The sequence below is a fragment of the Peromyscus eremicus genome, chromosome 22, assembly GCF_949786415.1.
Source record: "Peromyscus eremicus chromosome 22, PerEre_H2_v1, whole genome shotgun sequence".
Taxonomy (NCBI): domain Eukaryota; kingdom Metazoa; phylum Chordata; class Mammalia; order Rodentia; family Cricetidae; genus Peromyscus; species Peromyscus eremicus.
The window spans coordinates 19,970,101-19,991,382 of record NC_081437.1 but is presented as its reverse complement, the minus strand read 5'-3'; the positions used below and the strand labels follow the sequence as shown (position 1 = coordinate 19,991,382).

Sequence of the window (21,282 nt, the reverse complement as noted above, 5' to 3'; positions counted from 1 at the left end):
GGTCACTGTATGGCTGGGGGATTAAATGCAGGCTAATGGGCTGTGGGGTGTGTGTGTGGCAGGGGAGGTGGATCTCTTTCTGATTCTTGTCCACTATGGGGAGCAAAGGGTGGCCCCTGGCCTCTTTCTTTTCCCAAGCTGGAAGACAAGGGTACCATGTAGTTTGAACCTACCAATAGAATCTAATGCTTTGGATGTCAGTTACCTAGTATGGTGGTTTGAAGGAGAATGCCCCCCCCCCATAGGCTCATATATTTGAATGATTGGTCCCCAGTTAGTGGAACTATTTGCAAAGGATTAGGAGGTGTGGCCTTGTTGGAAGAAGTGTGCAACTGGTGGTGGGCTTTGAGGTTATAAAAGCCCCCCCATCTATCTCTCTATCTATCTGCCTGTGGATCAGGATGTAAAGCTCTCAGCTTCTGCTCTAGCACCATGCCTGTCTGATTCCACCATGGCTATTATGGTCTAACTCTCCAAAATGATAAGTCAGCCCCAGTTAATCTTTTATAAGAATTGCCTTGGAAGCTGGGCAGTAATGGCTCACGCCTTTAATTCCAGCACTCGGGAGGCAGAGGCAGGCAGATCTCTGTGAGTTCGAGACCAGCCTGGGCTACAGAGTGAGTTCTAGGACAGGCTCCAAAGCTACACAGAGAAACCCTGTCTTGAAAAACCAATATGGTCACGGTATCTCTTCACAGCAATGGAACAGTGATTAAGACACCCACTGACCCAGGATCACCTGCTTACCTGAGAGAGAAGCAAATGCTATCTTGCTTAAACATGTGTAGTTTAGAGGGGGCCTTTGCTCTATCAGTTTAGTTTGTATGTTACAAATGACTTGAGTTCCAAGGTAAAGTGTTCCTCAGAGTCAATTGGGTGATGCATTCTACCCCTCTTTGGAGTAAATCCCCTACATAACTAGATACCCACACCTCTGTGATCACTTCACAGAGAGCAAAGATATAGGGGAAAAACGGTCATGGGGAGAAGGACCCTAGGCACTGTAACATTGGAGAAGGGATTGAGACTGCTGGAGGTGGGAGTTACGGTAGAGCGAGAGAAAGAAACACTCCTGTCAGCTACTGGACTTGCAGCAGTCATCTGCCTCTACCTCCTGTGTAGAGGATCCCAGGGACAGACGCCGGGCTAGTGGTTCAGCCTTACCTGCTCGGCTCCAGTTACTGTGTAGGCGTGCTGGCTCACCAGTCCATTCTCCATCACCTCCGACTCGTCCGTCAGCTGCAGAAGAGAAGAACAGAGTTCTTTGGAGACACAGAAAAATACATGCAGGCAGTAGCTGAGCCAGTGGGCTACCCACCCACCTCCAGCAGAAAGTGTGTGTGTGTGTGTGTGTGTGTGTGTGTAAAACCCTTCCCAGGAGCGTGAAGCTACTGAGTGGAAGATCCCAATGTTTCATGCCCAGGAGCTACCTACCCCACTGACTATAAAACTCACAGGGCTCTGAGGACTTGTTCCATTGACCACGTGTCATGAGCAAGACACAGTATAACACATATCAGCAGGGTCGTCCACCCCGCTGACTGAAGGAGCAGTATGACTTGGCCAATGTTAAGAGTACAGGAAGTGTGGTGGAGACAGGGAGCCAGGCATCTTAGAATAGACTCAAATAATTTGGGGGTCATGCAAACTATGAGACCTGCTACCCCTATGGCTGGTGAGAACCAGGGCTTTTTATAAATATAAAGAAAACGACCATAGCTATAGTCATCTTCTCCGACACCTTGAAAGCCTTCTGGTCAACCCTGGCCCACATGCTGCTCTTGGTCATAAGGAAGCAGTATGTGAGAATTTGGGGAGGGGGGGGGGCAACCGAATTCCAATAGTGCACCGCACCCCCTAGCCACGTGACTCTGAAACTTCACTCAATCTCTCTGAGCTCATTTCCTCTTCTATTACATGATTTTTGGAATGCCTGTCTCCTCCCTAGCTAAGGACTCTGGATGGATACCCCCAGGTGAAGAGAAAACTTCTTGGGCACCCAGGAAGCCCCCATCTACTCACCCCCTTCGGGGTGGCACAGGCCACCATGGAGCCTGCCTTGACCGCTGTCTTCACCGCCGTCAGGAGGTCAGAAGTGGAGCAGTGCAGGTTGACAATGGTGACCACGCCTCCCGTGAGGTCCACCAGGGCATCGGGAAGGTAGCCATAGTGGATCTGGGAATAGGAGCCAAGCAGCCTGGGAGGGGGAGGAAGCAGGAGACTGCACATCAACCCTGTGTGTGCTCCCTACGTGAGAGACTTCTCCATCCACAGGGGACCACACACACACACACACCACGCCCCCAGGAGGAGGGCAGACCAGGGCGAGCCAGCCCCTAGAAAACACGGAGTGCTGTTTTGATGAGAATCTTTGTTGCTGTCTCCTCGGTCTGAGGACACAGCAAGCATTGACATGTGCAGGGCCACTCTGAGTACACGCTCCATGATGAACAAGACCTCATCCCTACCCTCAAAGAACTCACAATTAACATCCCCAAGCTCAGCCTGGCAACGGGCACTCTTTGTTTTATCTCTGGGAAAACTGACCCAGATCTCTTGTTTATAATGCCACCCATCTCCCTGGAAATTAGGAGGGGGAGAGGCTTTAGTGAAGATGGCATAGGAAGAGATGAGTCTGGGCATCCATACCCTCAGACCTGTTCTCTAGACACCTCTCCCTACCCCCACGGTCTTTGGCCTTCTGCTTCTGCTCCCGCACCTCAGAAATACCTGGCCCCATTGTCTCGGCTTTGCCTTCTTCTGATTTTGCTTCAAACCTCAGCGTTGGAGCCTTGCTCATCACCTCCTGGCTGTGTGATGGCAGGAACTGACTTAGCCTCTCTGGTCCTGTTTCAGGACCTCATCACACATTATCAAGGCTCCATCCTTGGCTCCTCTCACAAGTTTTCAATATCCTGGAAGGAGACTGAGCTTTCTCAGGCACCCTTTGCCTGTTCGAGGAGAGGACATTTACATATGCCTCACTGAGTTAAGTGAATGCAGGCAGCAGAGAGGAAGCCTCTGGCCATGGCCAGCATCATGAGGCACAACGGTCTGCGTGTCCCCTTCTCCCTGCTCCAGATCGGCCTGTCCTCCACACCAGTGCCTGGCATCAATACATAATCTCTTTAGAAAGGGTTGTCAATGATCACAAACCAAGCCCTTTGACTTCATGAAGTATCTACAAAAAAACAAGTAAGTAACCATGGGAGACAGATGACAGACAGGTCCCAGCCTAGGGCCCTTGACTCTGAGTTAAGGTTCATGTGGGTCAAGAGAGTGCCAGGGTTATTCCAGGGAGGGGAAATCAAACAGGAGAGCAGTGGTTCTCAATCTTCCTAATGCTACCACACTTTAATACAGTTCCTCATGTTGTGGTGACCCCCAACCATAAAATCATTTTCGTTGCCACTTCATAATTGTCATTTTGCTGCTGTTATGAATCATAATGTGAATATCTGATATTCAGGACATTTGATATGCAACCCCATGTGAAAGGGTCACTTGACACCCTCCCCCCTCCCTGGGGTTGTGACCCATGGGTTGAGAACTGCTGCAGTAGAGCATGGTGGACCTAGATGGGTAGACAATAGGGCTGCGGGAAGCCTGTGATCTCTGGGAGAAAGGACACTGGAATAGTTACAATGATATCACTAAAGATGGAGTCATAGGGCCAGATTCTCAGTGGGGTGAACTGTAGGTTCCTAAACTATAGCCATGATAAGACTTGAAAGATAGGAGATGGAGGTCTGTGGGCAGTCTCCTGAATGCAGGAGCTGCCCTCATTCTGTCCCTGCCAGATCTCTGTGCATCTGTCCCCTACCGGCAAGCAGATGCAGAGCCCTTCATGGGTGATGGTCAGAGCCCCTGCCTTAACTCTTTTGCTATTATAAAATCAAATGGGAGTCTGGGCCTGGGTCCATTCTCACCTCTGCCTGTAACAAGGTACTTGGCCTTGGAGATGACTTGTCTCCATTTTGTTATTGGAATTTCCACTAGACACAGCAGGATGGACTGGGATCACACTGGGGCCCTCAAATACTCTTTTCCCATCCTATTTTTACCTTGGTCGCTTTTCTCCTAGAACCACACAGAAGTCCGGCAAAAACATGTTAGCAAATATGTGTTAAGTGGCCACTGTGTCCCAGGCACACATGCTAAGGGTGACTTAGAAAAACCTCTTACTACAGAAACCTAAGGATGCACAGACCAAAAGGGCAAATCAATGGGACACTCGTGTGACATTTACCCACATTGTTTAAAATGAGTCCTGATCTTATTGCCTCCCTGGCCTCCCTGTGACCTCAGGTTCTAAAGGGCTTTACATTCTTTATTTCCACAGTGTTCGCTCAGTCAACGACACAGGTTCTCTTTGATCAGGGTTATGCCCATCTGGGTCTGAAGACTTGATGTCACAGGTCTTTACTGAGGACAGCAAAGCCAACAAGGGCCATTCCAAAATCTATTAGTGCTTCGCTGCACCAAGCTTTCGTGCCTGTACCAAGGGTCCCTCCCAGCTCTAAGCAGGACCCATGAAGGTGGTTGCTCCAGGAACGCGACTGGGGGCTTTGACCCTTCTACACGGATGTACCCCATCTCAATGGCTCTGGGCTTCATCTGAGGTCTGTTACCCACATGACTCCGCTGTCACCACAAAGACACCACACACAATAGAAGGGCTCCCTGTCCACTCTACCACAGTCAGCATCCCTCCTCATGTCATCCAGAACCTTCTCTCAGTATCTGTCCTCGGTGCCTACAAAGCCTGTCCCAGTAGCCATTGGATGTTTTGACAGATCCAGGCTTATGGATCCTGCTGATGCTTCAGGAACACGTCAACTATTCTTAGTCCCAGTTGCTGACAGGAAGCAGGAGAAAGAAAGAGAGAGAGAGAGAGAGAGAGAGAGAGAGAGAGAGAGAGAGAGAGAGAGAGAGAGAGCGAGCGCGCAGTGCCTTGTCACCCGAACGAGTCTTCTGCTTGAGCCTCGTCTCGAGGAAATGACTGTCTCCATGCTCTGACAAAATAGAAGCATCCAGATGTCTATGCCTGAGCCTTACAGGAGGCTGAGATGCTGCATTTCTTACCCATGAAGATGCCGCCAGGGCTGATATGCAGCCTGCCAGATCTTGTCCCCATCTCTTCAATCTCCAAACACAGACTGCTCTGCCTGACACTTGCCCGATCTGATTAATTTACTTCCAGACTCCCCAGCACGGTGAGAAGTGGGAATTGGGAGTCCACATGTTCACTGGGCTGCTTCTACTCCCTCACAGGGCCAGTGGCCTCTGCCACAGACAGCTGCGCTCTTCAGGTTTGTGTGAGGATCCCAGGGTCAGGCAGCAGACAAGATGGATCTCTTTCTGTAGAACTGACAACGTCAAGAACTGGCAGGAAGAAGCTGGGCGGACAGCTCTTGGTCCTAGCTTGGTCTGGACCACTCGGTGACCTTCTTGGGCCTTGGTTTCCTCATCCCTCACAGGAGGAAGTGCTCGATGTTCACAGAGGCCTCTCGGAGCTTGAGCTCTGAAATGCTGGCATTCGCTTCTGCATTCGGCAACTCTCCTCTTCGGGTGGGTGGGTCGGGGCAAAGCTTTTAAACAGCTTTAATAGTTTGAAACATTTTATCCCCAGCTAGATTTCTTTAGGCGGGAGAATGTGGGATTTGGGCCTAGTCTCCCATTTCTTTTCAAGCTGAATGATTGCTTTAGGTCAGCTGTTAACAAAATGGGGTCAAAGTCATCATTTCCGTCCTCAAGCTTTCTAATTCTCCCAGGCTCCCTCTTTTTACATAAGGGAAAAAAAATGAGGCCCAGAAGTGATAAGGGTGGAATCTAGCCTGGAAAGATAATGGCGGTTTGTGTAAGTAGCTTAGGAGTGAATTAACCTCCCAGAACGCCTGCTCTGGTTCAACAGGCCTGGCTGTTATCTCGACTTCTTCCTCCAATGCGAACGCACAGCTCTTCCCAACAAAAGAAGGGAGAAACAACTTTAGTTTTTCCACAAATTGCCTCTTAAAAGAAGAAAGAGCCGGGTGGTGGTGGCGGCGGCGGCGGCGGCGGCGGCGGCGGCGGCGGCGGCGGCGGCGGCGCACGCCTTTAATCCCAGCACTTGGGAGGCAGAGGCAGGTGGATCTTTGTGAGTTCGAGGCCAGCCTGGTCTACAGAGCAAGATCCAGGAAAAGGCGCAAAGCTATACAGAGAAACCCTGTCTCAAAAAAAAAAAAGAAAAGAAAAGAAAAGAAAAGAAAGAACGCACACAAAGAGGTCTGGAGGAACCTCTTCATCTAGACTGTGAACCCAGCCAGGCTGCAGCCCTGCTATGTGGAGTCCCAGGCAGGTGACCAAGGGATTCAGTGGCTTGCACCTGTTGCCTCCTGGTAGCTCGGAGGCTCAGCTTCTTCTTGTGTGAATGAAGAGCCTTCCAATCCTATGTCCCTTTCTCCTCTTCCTTTTCTCCCTAAGGATGTGGACTGCATCATGGTCTTTCTCCTGTGAGCTATGACTCCCCACCCCACCTCTCTGAAGTACTGTTCTCTATGTCTCTGCCCATGCATCCTTCTGAGGGAAACAATCTCATCCATAGCTCTTGCCCACAGGGTTCTATGGCCACTGAACCCTGGCCATGGTTGAGAAGGCCAATGGGGACTCAGTGTAAGCCTGGCCAGTTAGACTGCTAGTACCTGGAACCTCATAAGGAGCAGGAGATAGGGTTGAAGGAGCAGACTAAAGCCTGAGGGAGACAGAAAGAACAAGGCCACCAGGTCAAGCTCTGCTATGAGGGGCCAGGAGTATTCTGAGAGAGGGGAAGTAAGTGGAGTGAGCAGAGATGAGACAGGGAATCAGGTAGGCCGCTGCATTCCTTCTTCCCATCAACCATTTCAGGATGTTTAATATGCAACATTTCTTTCTTCTGTGTTCTAGTAAAATGCACAGTGTGGTGGCTATAACGTCCATGTCTATAGATGGCTTCACATTTTCCTGCTCAGTGTTTCTTGCCCCATTCACTTAGAGCCCACCCTCCAAGGATCACCCTGGGCGTAGATTGCGTATGTGGCTTCCAACTGCCATGGGGCTGTCCATGGAGTACACCCACCCCATGGTACCTGTGCACCCTGGCCTGGATACATCACACCACATCCACAGTGCCGTTGGGAACAGCCCAGGCCTGTCCTCGTAGAGCCCTTCTAGAGAGCATCCTCATGGGGTGTGACATATGCCTGTGAGTAATCTAAGAGTAGTCAAGCGGCCCTTAGAAGGTTGTCTCGGGGCGTGTCATCAGGGCTGTTTCTTAGACTCCCTACATACTGGCAGTCACTTGGCCTTAACCTAGCTTTGACTTTTGCAGTCTGAGAGCACAGAGGGATGCTGTCTTACTTTTAAAAATTTGCATTTTTTTATTATTTTTTTTGGTTGTAGAAAGCCTGAATGTCTCTCTCAGGCATCGTAAGAGTCTTTAGAACAGTGCCGTGCTCTACATAGATGTGTGCATGCGTATCATTATCCATATTCGCTTGAGCCAGACCGCTCTAGTGTCTGAGGCGGTGCCAAACACGGTGCCTGGCATATGGTAAAATGTTCAGTGGGCATCTGTTGAGAAAGTAACCCTGAAAGCTTAAAGAAAACAAGCGAGCTGGGGTGCATGCAAATTCTGAGCTTGTCAGGACCGCAAGGTGGACCCTGAACATCCTGGGTGGACCACAAGAGAGGGAGAAAATCCTGCTCATCTACCGTTCCCCTACAACACAAATGAGATCTCATGGCAGCCACACAGGACCCTCACTCAGTTCCTGGACCACAGTTTGAGGTGTTTCACTCAAGCCTTTGTCTGTCTCCCTCTCGCTGCAGCGTCCTACCCATCCTTCCATCCTCACTCAAAGGCCGTGTCTCCCAGCAGCCTTAGCTTGCCTCTCTGTAGGTCAGGGAGTCAGGATCATTTCCTCATCCATACCACATCAGACTGTGAGCAGGATGATAGCCAGCCCAGTTCTTTGAATGTGCAGCCTTCACACCCACTATGAAACCAACCATGCAACGAAAGGGTTGGGAACACATTTTGTCAGTAACGGGCATGGGCAAGCATTCCTTGTCGTTATTTCCTAAATAATACAATATAATGACTATCTGCACAGGGTTTAAGTATTATATGCAATGCATGGATAGATGATTTAGAGCATGCAGGATGTGTGTAGCTTATATGTAAATACTATTTCATCTCATATAAGGATCTTCAACATTACGGGTTCTAATATCCAAAGGATTCTAGAACCACGCTCCTTCGGATACCAACGACAACTATGGTTCATCTCGATTCTTACATTTATTTAATCATTCACGTCATGTGGGCCTAGAGCTCACTCTGTGTCTGTGGGTCCCTCCTGATGGCCCCAGGACCAAACCTTAAATCTGGAGATTGTTTACAGAGATTGTTTCACCAGCTGACAAGGGCTCTGATGTTCAAACGGACAGTGTTTGCTTCTTTGTTTTGAGACAAGGTCTCACTATGCAGACCAAGCTGGTTACAGAGATCCACCTGCCTCAGCTTCCCCAGGCTGGGATCAAAGGTGTAGTCCACCCCACCCAGGACACTGCTTGCATTCGGAACAGATACTGAGAGAGCTGCAGGGCCAGCTGGCAGGAAGCATCTGTGAGGGCAAGACACTGGGCAAGCAGAGCCAGCATAGAAACTGGACAGAGAGGCTTGCCCACACTTACTTGGCATAGGCTTTCTCCATCAGGCAGGGCCAAAATTCCTGGTTGCCTCTGCGAGGATGCACGAAGAGGAAGTTCTTGCCTATGACTGGCAATCGGTCATCAACCACTACTTCCACCCAGTGGCCACACTGCCAGAACTGGAAAAAAAAAGACAAGGATATGTCTTAGTATAGCTGGGGTAGGAGGGAGTTTCTTTAACTACCTGACCTAAGCCAAAACATTTTTGTAACTTGACTTCCATGACCCAGTAGCAAACTCAATCCAGAGCAGTATCACAGCCCAAAGGGCATAGGCATGTCATCTCCAAGGGCAAGAGGAATAAGGGAGGTGCCAATCAAGACAACAAGACAATTAACTCAGGGAAATCTAGGCAGGGATGAAGGATGTGTGGGCTCTACTTTGGCTTTGCCTTATTCTGACAAATCCTTTGTGAGCTTCAGATCGACACAGGAGAGTCCAGATCTTTCTTGCACACACAGGGCGGCAGGGGAAGCATATGTAAAATAAGAAGAGAGGCAGGTGCAGGGCTGTGGCAGGGCAGGACAACCGACCCGGAGCTCAGGGCTCCAGGAAGGAAGCATGTCAGGCATACTGCAGATGCATCTCAAATGATGAAGACAGAATGGGCCAAGGCCTGGAGGCGGGATGATGTGGCTGGCTCAGGAGGAGTGAGCAGTGACAGCCTGACTCTGGCCCTTCTGTCCTCATGTCACAATGGCCTTGCTATTATAATGGAGAAATGGAGCTGGCTGGTGCTCTTACTGCTAAGAGCACCAATGAGCCAGATGTTCCCCTCCAAAGCAGACTGCTTTCCTCTTTAGTATTCAGCTTTAAATGGTTCATCCGGGGACATCAGCAGATGAGGAACGTTCATTAAAAAAGAACCCTCTGAGTTTCTTCGTTGGCTTCCACTGGGCTGGATGGAGCACCGGGACCTCTGGTTTGGGTCTGAACCGGATGAAGGTAAGTCTCCTCCAGGTGAGCTTGCTAAAGTGGGGTGGATGTGAGCGCTCATCCACACCACCCTTTCCACAGCTGGAGGTCCCAGGGTTGCCACACCCACCTGAGGACACACTATCAGAGCAGAGACGGAGAAAGAGACTGAGATGTCAGGGGAAACAAGGTAAAGATGTTTTCATGGCCATGAATGAGCCAGGGCACTCTAGCTGGCTTGGACACAACGGGATGAATGTTACTCCTGAAGCAATCATCAGTAAGCTGTGCAAGCATTGAAATTCAGGAAACAGGGATGCTACTGAGAACCATCAAGGAAAGCTAATCACAGTTCCCGGAGGGCAGACAAGAAGGCCATTTAAACTTTGGACTTAGTTGGGTAGACATAGAGAGGATAATGTCCAGTGGGTAGAACTATGCCTGAATTTTGGTTTTAATCTATTATTTAATAACAGTTATTAGGCAAGATACTTACTTAACCTTGACTCCATTTCCAGTCTGTCAAATGATGGTATCATGAAAGAACCACTTAGGAGGCTAAAACTGAGACCAGATGAGACAGGGAGAGGGACAGAGTGGTTTTTGAGCCACTGTGATTTGTGGAATTGTATGGCTGTTTTGTTCAGCAACCAGGGTGGTGTCGTGACAAGTGAGAATGCCCGGGGACAAGGGAACTATTATGGCCAGTTTTGTCTTAGAAATCACTCTCATCTCATTCTCTTACTAGTAAGGCTTATCAAACATGCTTTCTGTACGCAAGGAGGACACCAGATAAGATTGCTGTTGCTGGAGATCAAGAATACACACATATACACACACACATACACACACACAGCATATGTATATGATTAATTATGTAAAACAGGAGCTTTCATTTTAAGTATATGTATTTAAATAAGCATTGATACATATGCATAAATAATATAAAGACAAAAAAAATAAACTGACTGATGGTCAGGAATGTGGCCATGTCCTATTTCCTGGGTGAAGAGGACAGACCTATGGACAGTGTTTAAACCCTTCAAGAACCATGCACGTGCCCTTTTGCCAATGTCAAGTACCTGACAGGGAAATCAGAATTTTTCTGGGCAAAGCATCTAAGGAGCCTGGGCACTGAGTGTTTTCTAGAAGTAGAGTCCACGTTCACAGTGGTAGGAAGAGAGCGACAGAAATCAGCACTGTAGCTGACACTGAGGAGTTTTTACTACATTTGTTTGTTGGTTTACGTGTGTGTGTGTGTATGTGTGTGTGTGTGTGTGTGTGTGTGTGTGTGTACACCACAGCACGTGTGCGGAGGTCAAAGGACAACTTGTAAGAGTCAGCTTTCTCCTTTCACCATGTGGGTCCTGGGACTTGAACACAGGACACCAGACTTAGGTAAGTCTGATAAGTGCAGAGTCACTTATCAACCAAAGGTACTGGCGTAACTGGTCGGCTTTCTTTGTTACACAGAAGGGCAGAGGGTGTTCTGCTGGGTCTCTGGTCATCCTAACCACCTAAGGCATGGCCCAGCAATGCTAGCAGTCCTGTGGTGAGCCTATGCTCAGTTCTGGGTGTTCTCTGGTGCCTCTCAGTGTGGTCCTTGGATCACTATCAGTATCAACATCACTAGGGCACCTGTCAGAAGTATTGCCTAGTTGGACTTTGGGAAGTGAAGAATAGGATTTTTTTAAAAAAGGGGGGGACCAGTAATGATGGCGCACGCAGGTGTCCATAGAGGCCAGAAGATGTATCAGTTCCTCAGGAGCTAGAGTTGTGGGCAGTTGAAGCCATTCAATGTGGATGCTAGGAACTGAGCTCAGGTCCTCTGTAGGAGCAGTACATGCTGTCACCTGCTGAGCCATCCATCTCTCCAGCCCCCCAAGAGTAATTTTTAAATGGTACACATCTGAATGTACTCTAGAGACATTTCTGAACTCCAGGGAGAGATAGCCACTTAGAGACTTGAAGTTTGACAGCACATATTACATGTAAAGTTGGCTGACACTACACTTTTCTACAACAATGGAAATAATAAGACCATGGGACATTGGGAAATTCTGAGGTTAAAGAACATTGACAGGATCACCCAGATAAAGCCTAGATCTTCTTCAGTGAGATCAGATAAATTCTCATATAGTTTGAGAAAATTATGCGAGGAATGATTTCTATCTGATGACGTTAAATAGAACACAATCTCAAGGTAAGAAGAAACATGGCTGGAAGAGACTGTCAAGAAATGAGTGTTGAATGTTTCTGAACAAAAAATTACCTATAACAGTGAAAGTGAGACCAGTAAATCAAAAACAAAGACTTAAGAGGGTCTGTCTGTGTGCCTGATGTGGCATGTGTGGAGATTAGAAGACTATCTGCTGGAACGGGTTTTCTCCTTCTACCATGTAGAGCCTGGGTCTCGAACGTAGGTCATCAGGCTTGGTTGGCTCAAACCTGTTGAAACATCTTGCTGGCCCACAGATAACAAGACATTAAATGAACTATCAGAGAATCTCAGGAGCAGCTTTAAGACATTGTATTGGGAAACACTCTTTCTGGCAAAGCCTAAATATTAGTAAGTAACTCCAGTTATCTGTGGGTATAAGGACAAAGGTTTAAATTGTGGCCAGGGAATCTGCTGATTTAGTAGAGTAGTGGTTGCAGGTTCTCCTCCGAGATAAATGACTTCATTAGCTGGTTCTCATATATGTGTGCAACATTAAACAGATGGAGCAGGTTATGTTTAGGTATGTATGTATGTATGTATGTACATATACTTATAGGCATATAATAACAATTAATGAAAAAAGAGGCCATGAGTTTGACAGAGAGCAAGGAGGGGTGTATGGGAGAGTTTGGGGGGAAGAAAGGAAAGGAACAAATATAAATACATTGTTATTTCAAAAATAGAAATTAAAAAAAATAACTCCAGGAGAAAGAAGTGATGCAAACCAATGAATAGCTGCTGAATACTCTAGAAGAGCTAAAGAAGTCATATTTTAATAAGAGGTGGGGTGAGATAGCTTAACTATTGTCTATTATACTTTCCTTTTTGTCTACTTGGCTCAATGTTTGATTAGCAAACATTACTCAAATGATTTCAAATAACCAAGGGTGTAATAGTTCACTTTACAAAGCTTGTATAACTCAGACATGATTAAAAAATAACATAATGCAGAAAATAACTTCAGATATGACATAGACACAGAAATTCTAACAAAGCCCTCAACAAACTGGAGCCGTGGCATCATCAGGAAAGCCCCTGACTAAAAATCAAGAGGAGGGAAGAGTTTGACTCTTGTCACTCTGATTCAAAGGATGTGACAAGGCAAAAGAACAAAGTAACAACTAAGGGTATTAAAAGAGAAACAAGGTCAGGTGGTGGTGGCATATGCCTTTAATTCCAGCACTTGGGAGGCAGAGCCAGGAAGATCTCTGTGAGTTTGAGGCCAGCCTGATATACAGAGCGAGATCCAGGACAGGCACCAAAAACTACACAGAGAAACCCTATCTCAAAACACAAAACAAAAAAAAGAGGAGAAACAATTGCAGTTGCATGAAGATCAGATCATTAGGTAACTAAAGTAATCCAGATTCAACCATAGGAAGAAGAACTAGAGAGAGAACTTGATAAGGTGTCCAGAGAGTTTACTATGGAATCAGTGGGGGAGGAAAGCCAAAAGAACTTCACATTGGCTCTACAGTTGTAAAATATTTGAGGATAAATTTATGCAGAAGGGCACAGCACCAATATGAAAACATAACTGTAACATTTTATGGGCAGGCATAAAATCAGTTCCGAATAAATAGAAAGATATACCCTGTTTCTGGAAAGGAATAATTAAAACAATAAAAATGTAATTTTTCCAAATTAATACATAAATTGCATGCTGTTCCATTCTACATCACAGTGGCTTTTCTGTTTAATTAGACAAAATTATTTTAAAATTCCCATGGAAGAGAAATGTGCAAGGATTACCGAGGTATTTGAGAAAAGAAGGATGAATAATGAAGCAGAATACATCTGTTCCAGATGCTGCAATTTCCTGTAATATTCTTGTCACTAATATCATGGCGTGGTGCAGGAATAAGAGGCATGGACTCCATGGTCATGACCTTTAGGTTCTAGGTCAATGGTTCCTTCACTACTTGTCATGTACCCCTCAAAATATGCCTAAAGGACTCCTTAACATCCTCTTCCTACCATATCTATCCCCATGCAAACATCTCCCTCCTCATCTTCTCTATGTGTGGCTGGGCCATAAATGGAAGGCAGAACGCTGTTTTGGAGGAGGAAGGGTAACTGGCATTCAGATGTCACTCCCAGTTCAGGCTCCCAGGTCATGAGAATGTTCATGGCTCACAAGAGTTCCCCATCCCAGAAGGAGTATACTTGTGGTGCACATACCCGGAACCGGAAAATCCCAGCATACTGGTGTGAATAGCTTTGGTCCATCAGGATCTTCCGCAGACACTGTGGGTTCTGGGTCAGGGAGCCCAGTGCTGCCAGGAACCAGCAGTCTCCTGGGAGGGGATGAAGCCATAATGGAAACTAGTTGTACCCAGAAATCCTACCCCCTGAATTTTACAGGTCGTGGATACCAGAGTTAACAAATCTTCTTACAAATACAGAGTGAATGTCAATTAGAAATCTTTGAGACCAGAACATTTTCAAATTATTTTAAATTTTCAACTATTTTCCAAGAAAGATGGAGAAGAGGTGCTAGTGACAGTGATGTAGGTTAGGGGACAGGGTTGGGGTAAGGTCTGGTGAGGAAGGCCAGGGAAGCCCCAGATAGGCTTTAGGAATAGGGGGTTCAACTTACTCCCTGATACTTTTTCCTAGAGTTTCCCAGGACTGACATCCATTAATTTTTTTTTTTAACCATTGAACAGAGTCAGCAATGGTACTTCATATAATTGCAGAAAACACACCTGTATTTTTCTTTGCTCATATTTGCCCTGCTCCTTTTCTATGCAGGGAACTCTCTAGCCCGTGCAGAAGTTTTCTCTGCTTCCCCTTGACAGATGAGTAGCCTTGACCTTCTCCACAAGTATTGATGTGAGTCCTTCTAAATATGCTTCCCTCCTGTCTCAGTCTCACACACACACCCCCACCTGCCCCCTGGCCTCACTGTCAACACCATCAATTCTCTCTCATGCCAGGCACTGTGCTCAGAGCGGCAATCACAAAGAGACCCTTAGAGGGGCCCTTTCTCCAGTTAAGGGAACCTCTAATGGGCAGATTACAGGCTGGTAGTTGGCTAGGTGTCTATGTACTTGGTTTAAGACTGATTTCCCATGCAATGACCAAGTCAAAAGGCTGGGATGGGAGCTGTGGGGTTCTTACCCGCTCTTCCTTGCTGGATGTCAAATCTGCTTGCACCTTCCAGGATGAAGTGAGGCGGGTCCTCTGATAAGTCCTTACAAAAAGACAATGAAACGCTATGAGCTTCTCTCATTCCCTTTTGCCTCAACGTGGTACCCACAGCATCATTAACTTTGCCTTTGAGAGACAGAGGTTAATTATTAAATAGATGCTTACCGTATGAATTAGGAAAATTTCCTTTGTTCTTCAGGTTTTATGGCTCTTGAGAAAGCAAGTGTCAAAGGGGTGTGTATGGAGCTGACAAGACAGGCAATAAACGCACAAAGAAACTACACAAGGAGACTTCATAAATAAGGTCTGAAGATCTTTATATCAAATAGTCAGCCTGTCGGCTCCCAACAAGCCTGTGTTTTATTAGACGGTTATAAACAAATAAAAGTGAATAGGATCCATTCGTCAGAGGAGACTTGGAGAAATACCAGGACTACACTTTATCTGAGTAAAGCTTTTCCTGGGAAATGGTGGTCTTAGTTAGGGTTTCTATTGCTGCTACGAAACACCATGACCAAAAAGGAATTTGGGAAGGGAATGGTTTATTTGGCTTATATTTCCACATTGCTGTCCATCATTGGAGGAAGTCAGGACAGGGACTCAAACAGGGGAGGATTCTGGAGGCAGGAGCTGATGTATAAGTCATAGAAGGGAGCTGCTTACTGGCTTGTTTCCCCTGGCTTGCTCAGGTTCTTATAGAACCCAGGACCACCAGCCCAGGGATGGCACCACCCACCATGGACTGGGCCTTCCTGCATTGGTCACTAATTGAGAAAATGCCCCACAGCTGGATCTCATGGCGGCATTTCCTCAACAGAGGCTCCTTCTGCTCTGATGACTCCAGCTTGTGTCAAGTTGATAAAAAAAAAAAAAAAACTAGCCAGTCCAACAGCATACCTCAGAAATCATTTTGGCTATTCCCAATTCTAGATTCCAGTCCACTCACATGCTATACAGGACACAAGCTTTGAATTACCCAGATCTTTGCTCACCCCTCACCTATTCACAGACTGAGTCTAGGAAACCTCCATCCACTCTTGGCATCTAGCCCCCACACACTTCCCTGCCACAGAAGAAGAATGCTCCAGTGTCGAAGAGGGACAACATCTGGGTGAATTCGGAGGACTTCCAGCAGATGTGAATATTATAAAATCCCTAAGAGGGATCTCCAGACACTTTTAGGACACAATGGAGTAAAGCTATGCTCCAACTCCAGGGCCCAAGCGCCCTCTAAATTTGTTTCCTTTAAGGAGGCCATGGGGTTTTCGCCTGTAACCTCCCTGTGAGACTCTTCTACTGTAGATGTTTGCATCATCTGGTAACCATTCCATTACTGTATCCTTTCACACTGAAACACAAGTCCCCAGAGAGCAGGGCCCTAGCAGCCACAAAAAGCAACCACAACCTACTGTTGTTGGTTGTTTTGGTTCTTTTGGGGGTCCACCATCTAGCTCCCAAATAAATCACACACACGGAGGCTTATTCTTAATTATAAATGCCCAGCCTTAGCTTGGCTTATTTCTAGCCAGCTTTTCTTAACTTTAAATCATCCTGTCTATCTTTTTTTCCTCGGGGCTTTTACCTTTCTCTATTTCTGTATACCTGGTCTTTCCTTCTTATTCCATGGCTTGCTGTGTAGCTGGGTGGCTGGCCCCTGATGTCCTCCCCCTTCTTTTCTCTTGCTCCTTCTCCCTTCCTCCAAGATTTCTCCTTCTATTTATTCTCTCTACTTGCCAGCCCTGCCTATCCTTTCTCCTGCCTTGCTATTGGCCATTCAGCTCTTTATTAGTCCATCAGGTGTTTTAGACAGGCACAGTAACACAGCTTCACAGAGTTAAACAAATGCAACATAACAGAATGCAACACATCTTTGCATCATTAAACAATTGTTCCACAGTATAAACAAATGTAACACACCTTAAAGTAATAGTCTATAACCTACACCATAAATAACCCTCTCCACTTGTCATGTGCTGCCAGAGTTTCCTAGTGAAAACATGGACTGGGGACAAACAAAGGTGCACCCACCTGCATTTTCTCAAGCAAGGGCATCTTCCTACCAGCCTTCACTTGCTTTCTTGGAAGTGAATTGACCCCATTAGATGCCAGGAGAAACACAGTTTGGCTCTCTAACAGGCCCTCTGTTGTAACCAGGTCCCCAATTCACACAAGTAGGAAAAACTGCTCTAAGGGGCCATGGTCCTGTGCACTGGCTGTGGAGTTCATTTTAAAACAATGTGGGTGTACTTCATTGACCATGGATGGTCATTTTCTACTGGGAAAAGGAGCTAGAGGTCTCAAAGGAGGTGCTATCTGAATGAAGACACTCAATTGTGATGCTCCACTCATAGAACTTGAAAAAAAAGGTGGAAGCCTGGGGAGATAGTTCAGTGGCCAAGTCCTTGCCTTTCAAGCAAGCACAATGACCTGAGTTTGGTCCCCAGACTCTATATTAAAGGCCTGCTGAATGCAAAGGAAACCATGCTTGGTACCTGAAACCTAGCCACCTACACAGGGCTAGTGAAGTCAGGGATCTTGGAGGAGAATCTCTAATTGCTACTTTACTAAACCAGTGTAATCCCTAACTACATTCTAAATATTTGTCTTTATACACACAGATCAGTACAGTTCTCATTCACCATCCAAGAAACTTCTCCTTGCAAAAGATGGAGACCATTACAGAAAACCAGAACTGGTCAAAATGCAGAAAACAAGAGATCCTGTGGTGCCCAGTCTCAATGGATACATCTACAACACAATTCCGGAACCTGAGACTCAGGGATCATTGAGGAAGAAGGGGCAGAAAGATTATAAGAGCCAGAGGAACAGGAAGTAGTTTGCTGTGAGATTGTGTCTCCTAGAATGCCAGATCCCATCTCCTCAACATGGCTGCCCAAACATGAGCTGAACAGTGACGGTCCCAACAGACATGCTAACAGGGGACAGGCAGCCCAGGAAGGCTGAGAACAGGAGAAATAGTCTTCCCCCGGGGGAACAGCCCCCAAACTGGTTATTCAATACTGAATGGTCAGCCCTGGAATCACATACATATAAGTAACATTCTATGGACTGATCAGGTTGCATTTATATTTTAGGAGTGTGTGTGTGTGTGTGTGTGTGTGTGTGTGTGTGTGTGTGTGTGTGCATATGTTTGTGTGTAACAACAATTAAAGAAGAAGAGGTCATGAATTTGAGAGAGAGCAAAGGGAAGAGGTACATGGGAGGGATTACAGGGAGGAAATTGAAGGAGGGAATGATGTAATTATACTTTCAAAACTTATAAAAATAATAGAAGTATATATGTATAAATACACACACCCACACACACACACACACACACACACACACACACACACACACACCAGGAGTGGTGTAGTACACTTATAATCCCAGCACCTGGGAGGCAGAGACAGGCAGGTTCTTGAGGCTTACACTCCAACTAGCCTAGCCTACTTGGCAAATTTCACATAAAAGTGAGAGACCTCATTTCAAAAGTCAAGGTGGATGGTACCTTAAGAAAGGTGACAGCTGAAATGGCCCTTTAACTCTCATGTGCACATCTCTACACATACATGCACACATACATACACATAGAACAGGAGAAGGTGGGGACCACGGAGATTTGGACCAGGAGCACAGCCAATCCTGTAGTTAACTTTATCCACTGCCCAGCTCTTCAGCGCAGCTGCCCTGTTGACTTTGCTAAGAGGGTGCTGTGTTTGGAAGGTCCCTGGCGACAGACTGCATATGGAATCTTGCCCTGACATTTCTCCCCAGGTGACCTGGGAACCTTGAACATTTTCTTCTTCTTTGCTGTAGCTCAGTTTCCTCATGTGTCACACGGCGACATACATGGAGGAACAGCTGAGCGAATCAAACTCTGAAGCAGGGCGACGGCCGCCATTTTTAAAACCCCCACTAAGCCGTACATGTCGTCCTTCTAGGCCATGCCCTGCAGGCTCGAACCAGACTCACAAAGCAGGATGAGTCCTTCCATTTGCAAACAAGGAAGGATGTGGAACACTTCAACACAGCATCTGACAGAGTGTGGTGTTCAATAATTATTGATTCCTTTCTCCTGTGTGACAGCCGCAAAATTAAAATGGCTGTGCTCAAAGCCTCAAATGCATTCATTATTAAACGAGACAGAATCAAACATAAATTAGGGAGTCAATTCATAGATAATAGAAAGAAAGGGACAAAAATGGGAGGAAGGATGTGATAAAGAAAACGACCTGTAAGCTATAAAATAAGCCAGAAACATCGCAAGGATAATCAGGTCAATAAATTGTTCTGCTCGGGATAGTGGCTTTACATAGAACTGACCTTTGATAAATGTGGTAGAGAAACCCAGGCACAATTAGAAATAAAAATGGGCTTTAGAAATATAAAAGCACAGCAGAAAATTTTATGTTGATCAACTAAAAGTACTAAAAACTTTCTGAAAATAACTGATGACAAAATGACTTAAATTAGTAAATAACACCCCAAGTCAATAATGTTGGTCATTATTTTTAAGATTTCAAAGACAATCACCCTAGTATACCTATCTATGTAATTTTCCTGTTGAATTCTCTCTTTCAGGGGTAAACAAGTCCTGTATCATTTCCAGTTTCAGTTAAGAAAAAAAAAAAAAAAGAACTGTATTGCTGATTAAGAAGTTAGTGGATTCTTATGCATAACCTGAGAGTAAAAACACAGAGTAAAGACACATACACAAAAATGTACACATGTGCACACACGTGTGCATGCACACAATGCTGACATCACAAGCCAGACTGACTTAGACTAACTTATTATCATCAAGAAGGAGGTTCCGCAGAAATGAAAAGTGCAAGGATATTTTCATTTCAGGATCTCGAATAACACAAGAAAGCACTTACACGGTCCCAAAGAAGGAAAAATGTAGACTCTTTTGCTAAACGCTATGAAGGTATTTGATAAACACACAACCTTTTATCAAAATAATGGAAGTTATACGCCAAAAACAAAAAGTTACTAGTTATGGGCAGAAAAGACCTGAAGTCAATCGTGAACATCGTCTGTAAGGCTACAGTGGAATTGACTGCATCACTGGTGGGCACAGTATCTCCAACTCCTGTCCCCCGAGTGTCTGCCCCATGCCCCATGCTGGGCTTTAGAACCTCCACCCTGATCAGAGAGGGAAGGTAGGCAGAGGTGTGATGATCATCAGAAGCCTTTCACGTTGGACATCTGGCTTCCTCGAGAAAAAGACCCATATAGAACATATGTAACCATGGCTGAGACTGAGTAAACTCTGGGCCTGGGAAAGTCCCAGATTAGCAGGCGGACTTGGCGAACCAGGGCAGTGGGGAAGTTATTATGATAAGATCCTAGAAGAGATTTGTGCTGAACTACCACCAGATGGTGACTCAGACTCGGCTGGCAACCTAGTAGACCTGCAGGCTGTGGAGGCCTGCCTTCCACACCTGTGAATCAGTAGGTCAGCCAGAGGTAGCATTCGAGACCGACAGTGATCCCCGGGTGACTCTGAGGCCCAGCCAGGGCAAGGAACGAGGCTCAGAGAAGTTCAGTGGTATGTTCCAGGTTAGTTTGCCTCCATGGGTTTCTCTTCCCCTCTCCTTACTGCAGTAGCAAGAGTCTTTCCCAGCCTGAAGTGTTTGATTCTGTGAGATAGACAGAGCCTCGGAGAGCTTAGGTATGCCAAAGGAAGCTGTAGTATAGTTAATTTGATATGTCAGCTTAACTAGATCACAGGGAGCCATTTATTTGGTAAATATTTTATCTGGTTGTGTCTGTCAAAGAAGGGGTGGGTTGATTAATATTTGAATTTGTGGACTCAGTAAGGAAGGCAGTCTACCCTCTCCAGTGTGGGTGGGAACATCCAATCCTCTCCAACTCATCAGGTACCTGACTATAAAAAAGGGGAAAAAGAATTTGCCTGCTCTCAGCTTGAGCTCACAAAATGGTCTCCTGGTTCCAGACTAGGAATCACACCTGTGGTTTCCCTGGCTCTCAGGCCACTGACTTAAGACTTGTTTGTGTCTCTAGGTCACAGACTACATATCATGGTATTACTTACTCAGCCTCCAGAATTACATGAGCCAATACCTTTCTCCTGGTAAATACATCAACAGGTTATAGATAGGTATATTAATAGGGTTAATATATGAGTACATACTATCAATATGGATGTTGATAAATCATTAATAATATATAATTACACATCAGTGCTATATAGATATGCATCTACACACCCATATATTATAGATTTTGTTAGG

At 46.1% G+C, this 21,282-nt stretch overlaps 1 protein-coding gene across 1 annotated transcript in view; it reads right to left on the bottom strand.

Moving 5' to 3' along the window:
- Nucleotides 1-18,950, bottom strand: part of Capn13 (calpain 13) — a 51,498-nt gene extending 32,548 nt beyond the window's left edge. The window contains exons 1-6 of the mRNA XM_059248177.1: nt 18,872-18,950; nt 14,990-15,145; nt 14,048-14,163; nt 8,713-8,849; nt 2,023-2,197; nt 1,165-1,239 (exon numbers count right to left, since the gene is read on the bottom strand). Of these exons, the coding sequence (XP_059104160.1) occupies nt 1,165-1,239; nt 2,023-2,197; nt 8,713-8,849; nt 14,048-14,163; nt 14,990-15,145; nt 18,872-18,950 (738 nt within the window). The remainder of the gene's footprint in view (nt 1-1,164; nt 1,240-2,022; nt 2,198-8,712; nt 8,850-14,047; nt 14,164-14,989; nt 15,146-18,871) is intronic.
- Between the last annotated feature and the right edge of the window lie 2,332 nt (nt 18,951-21,282).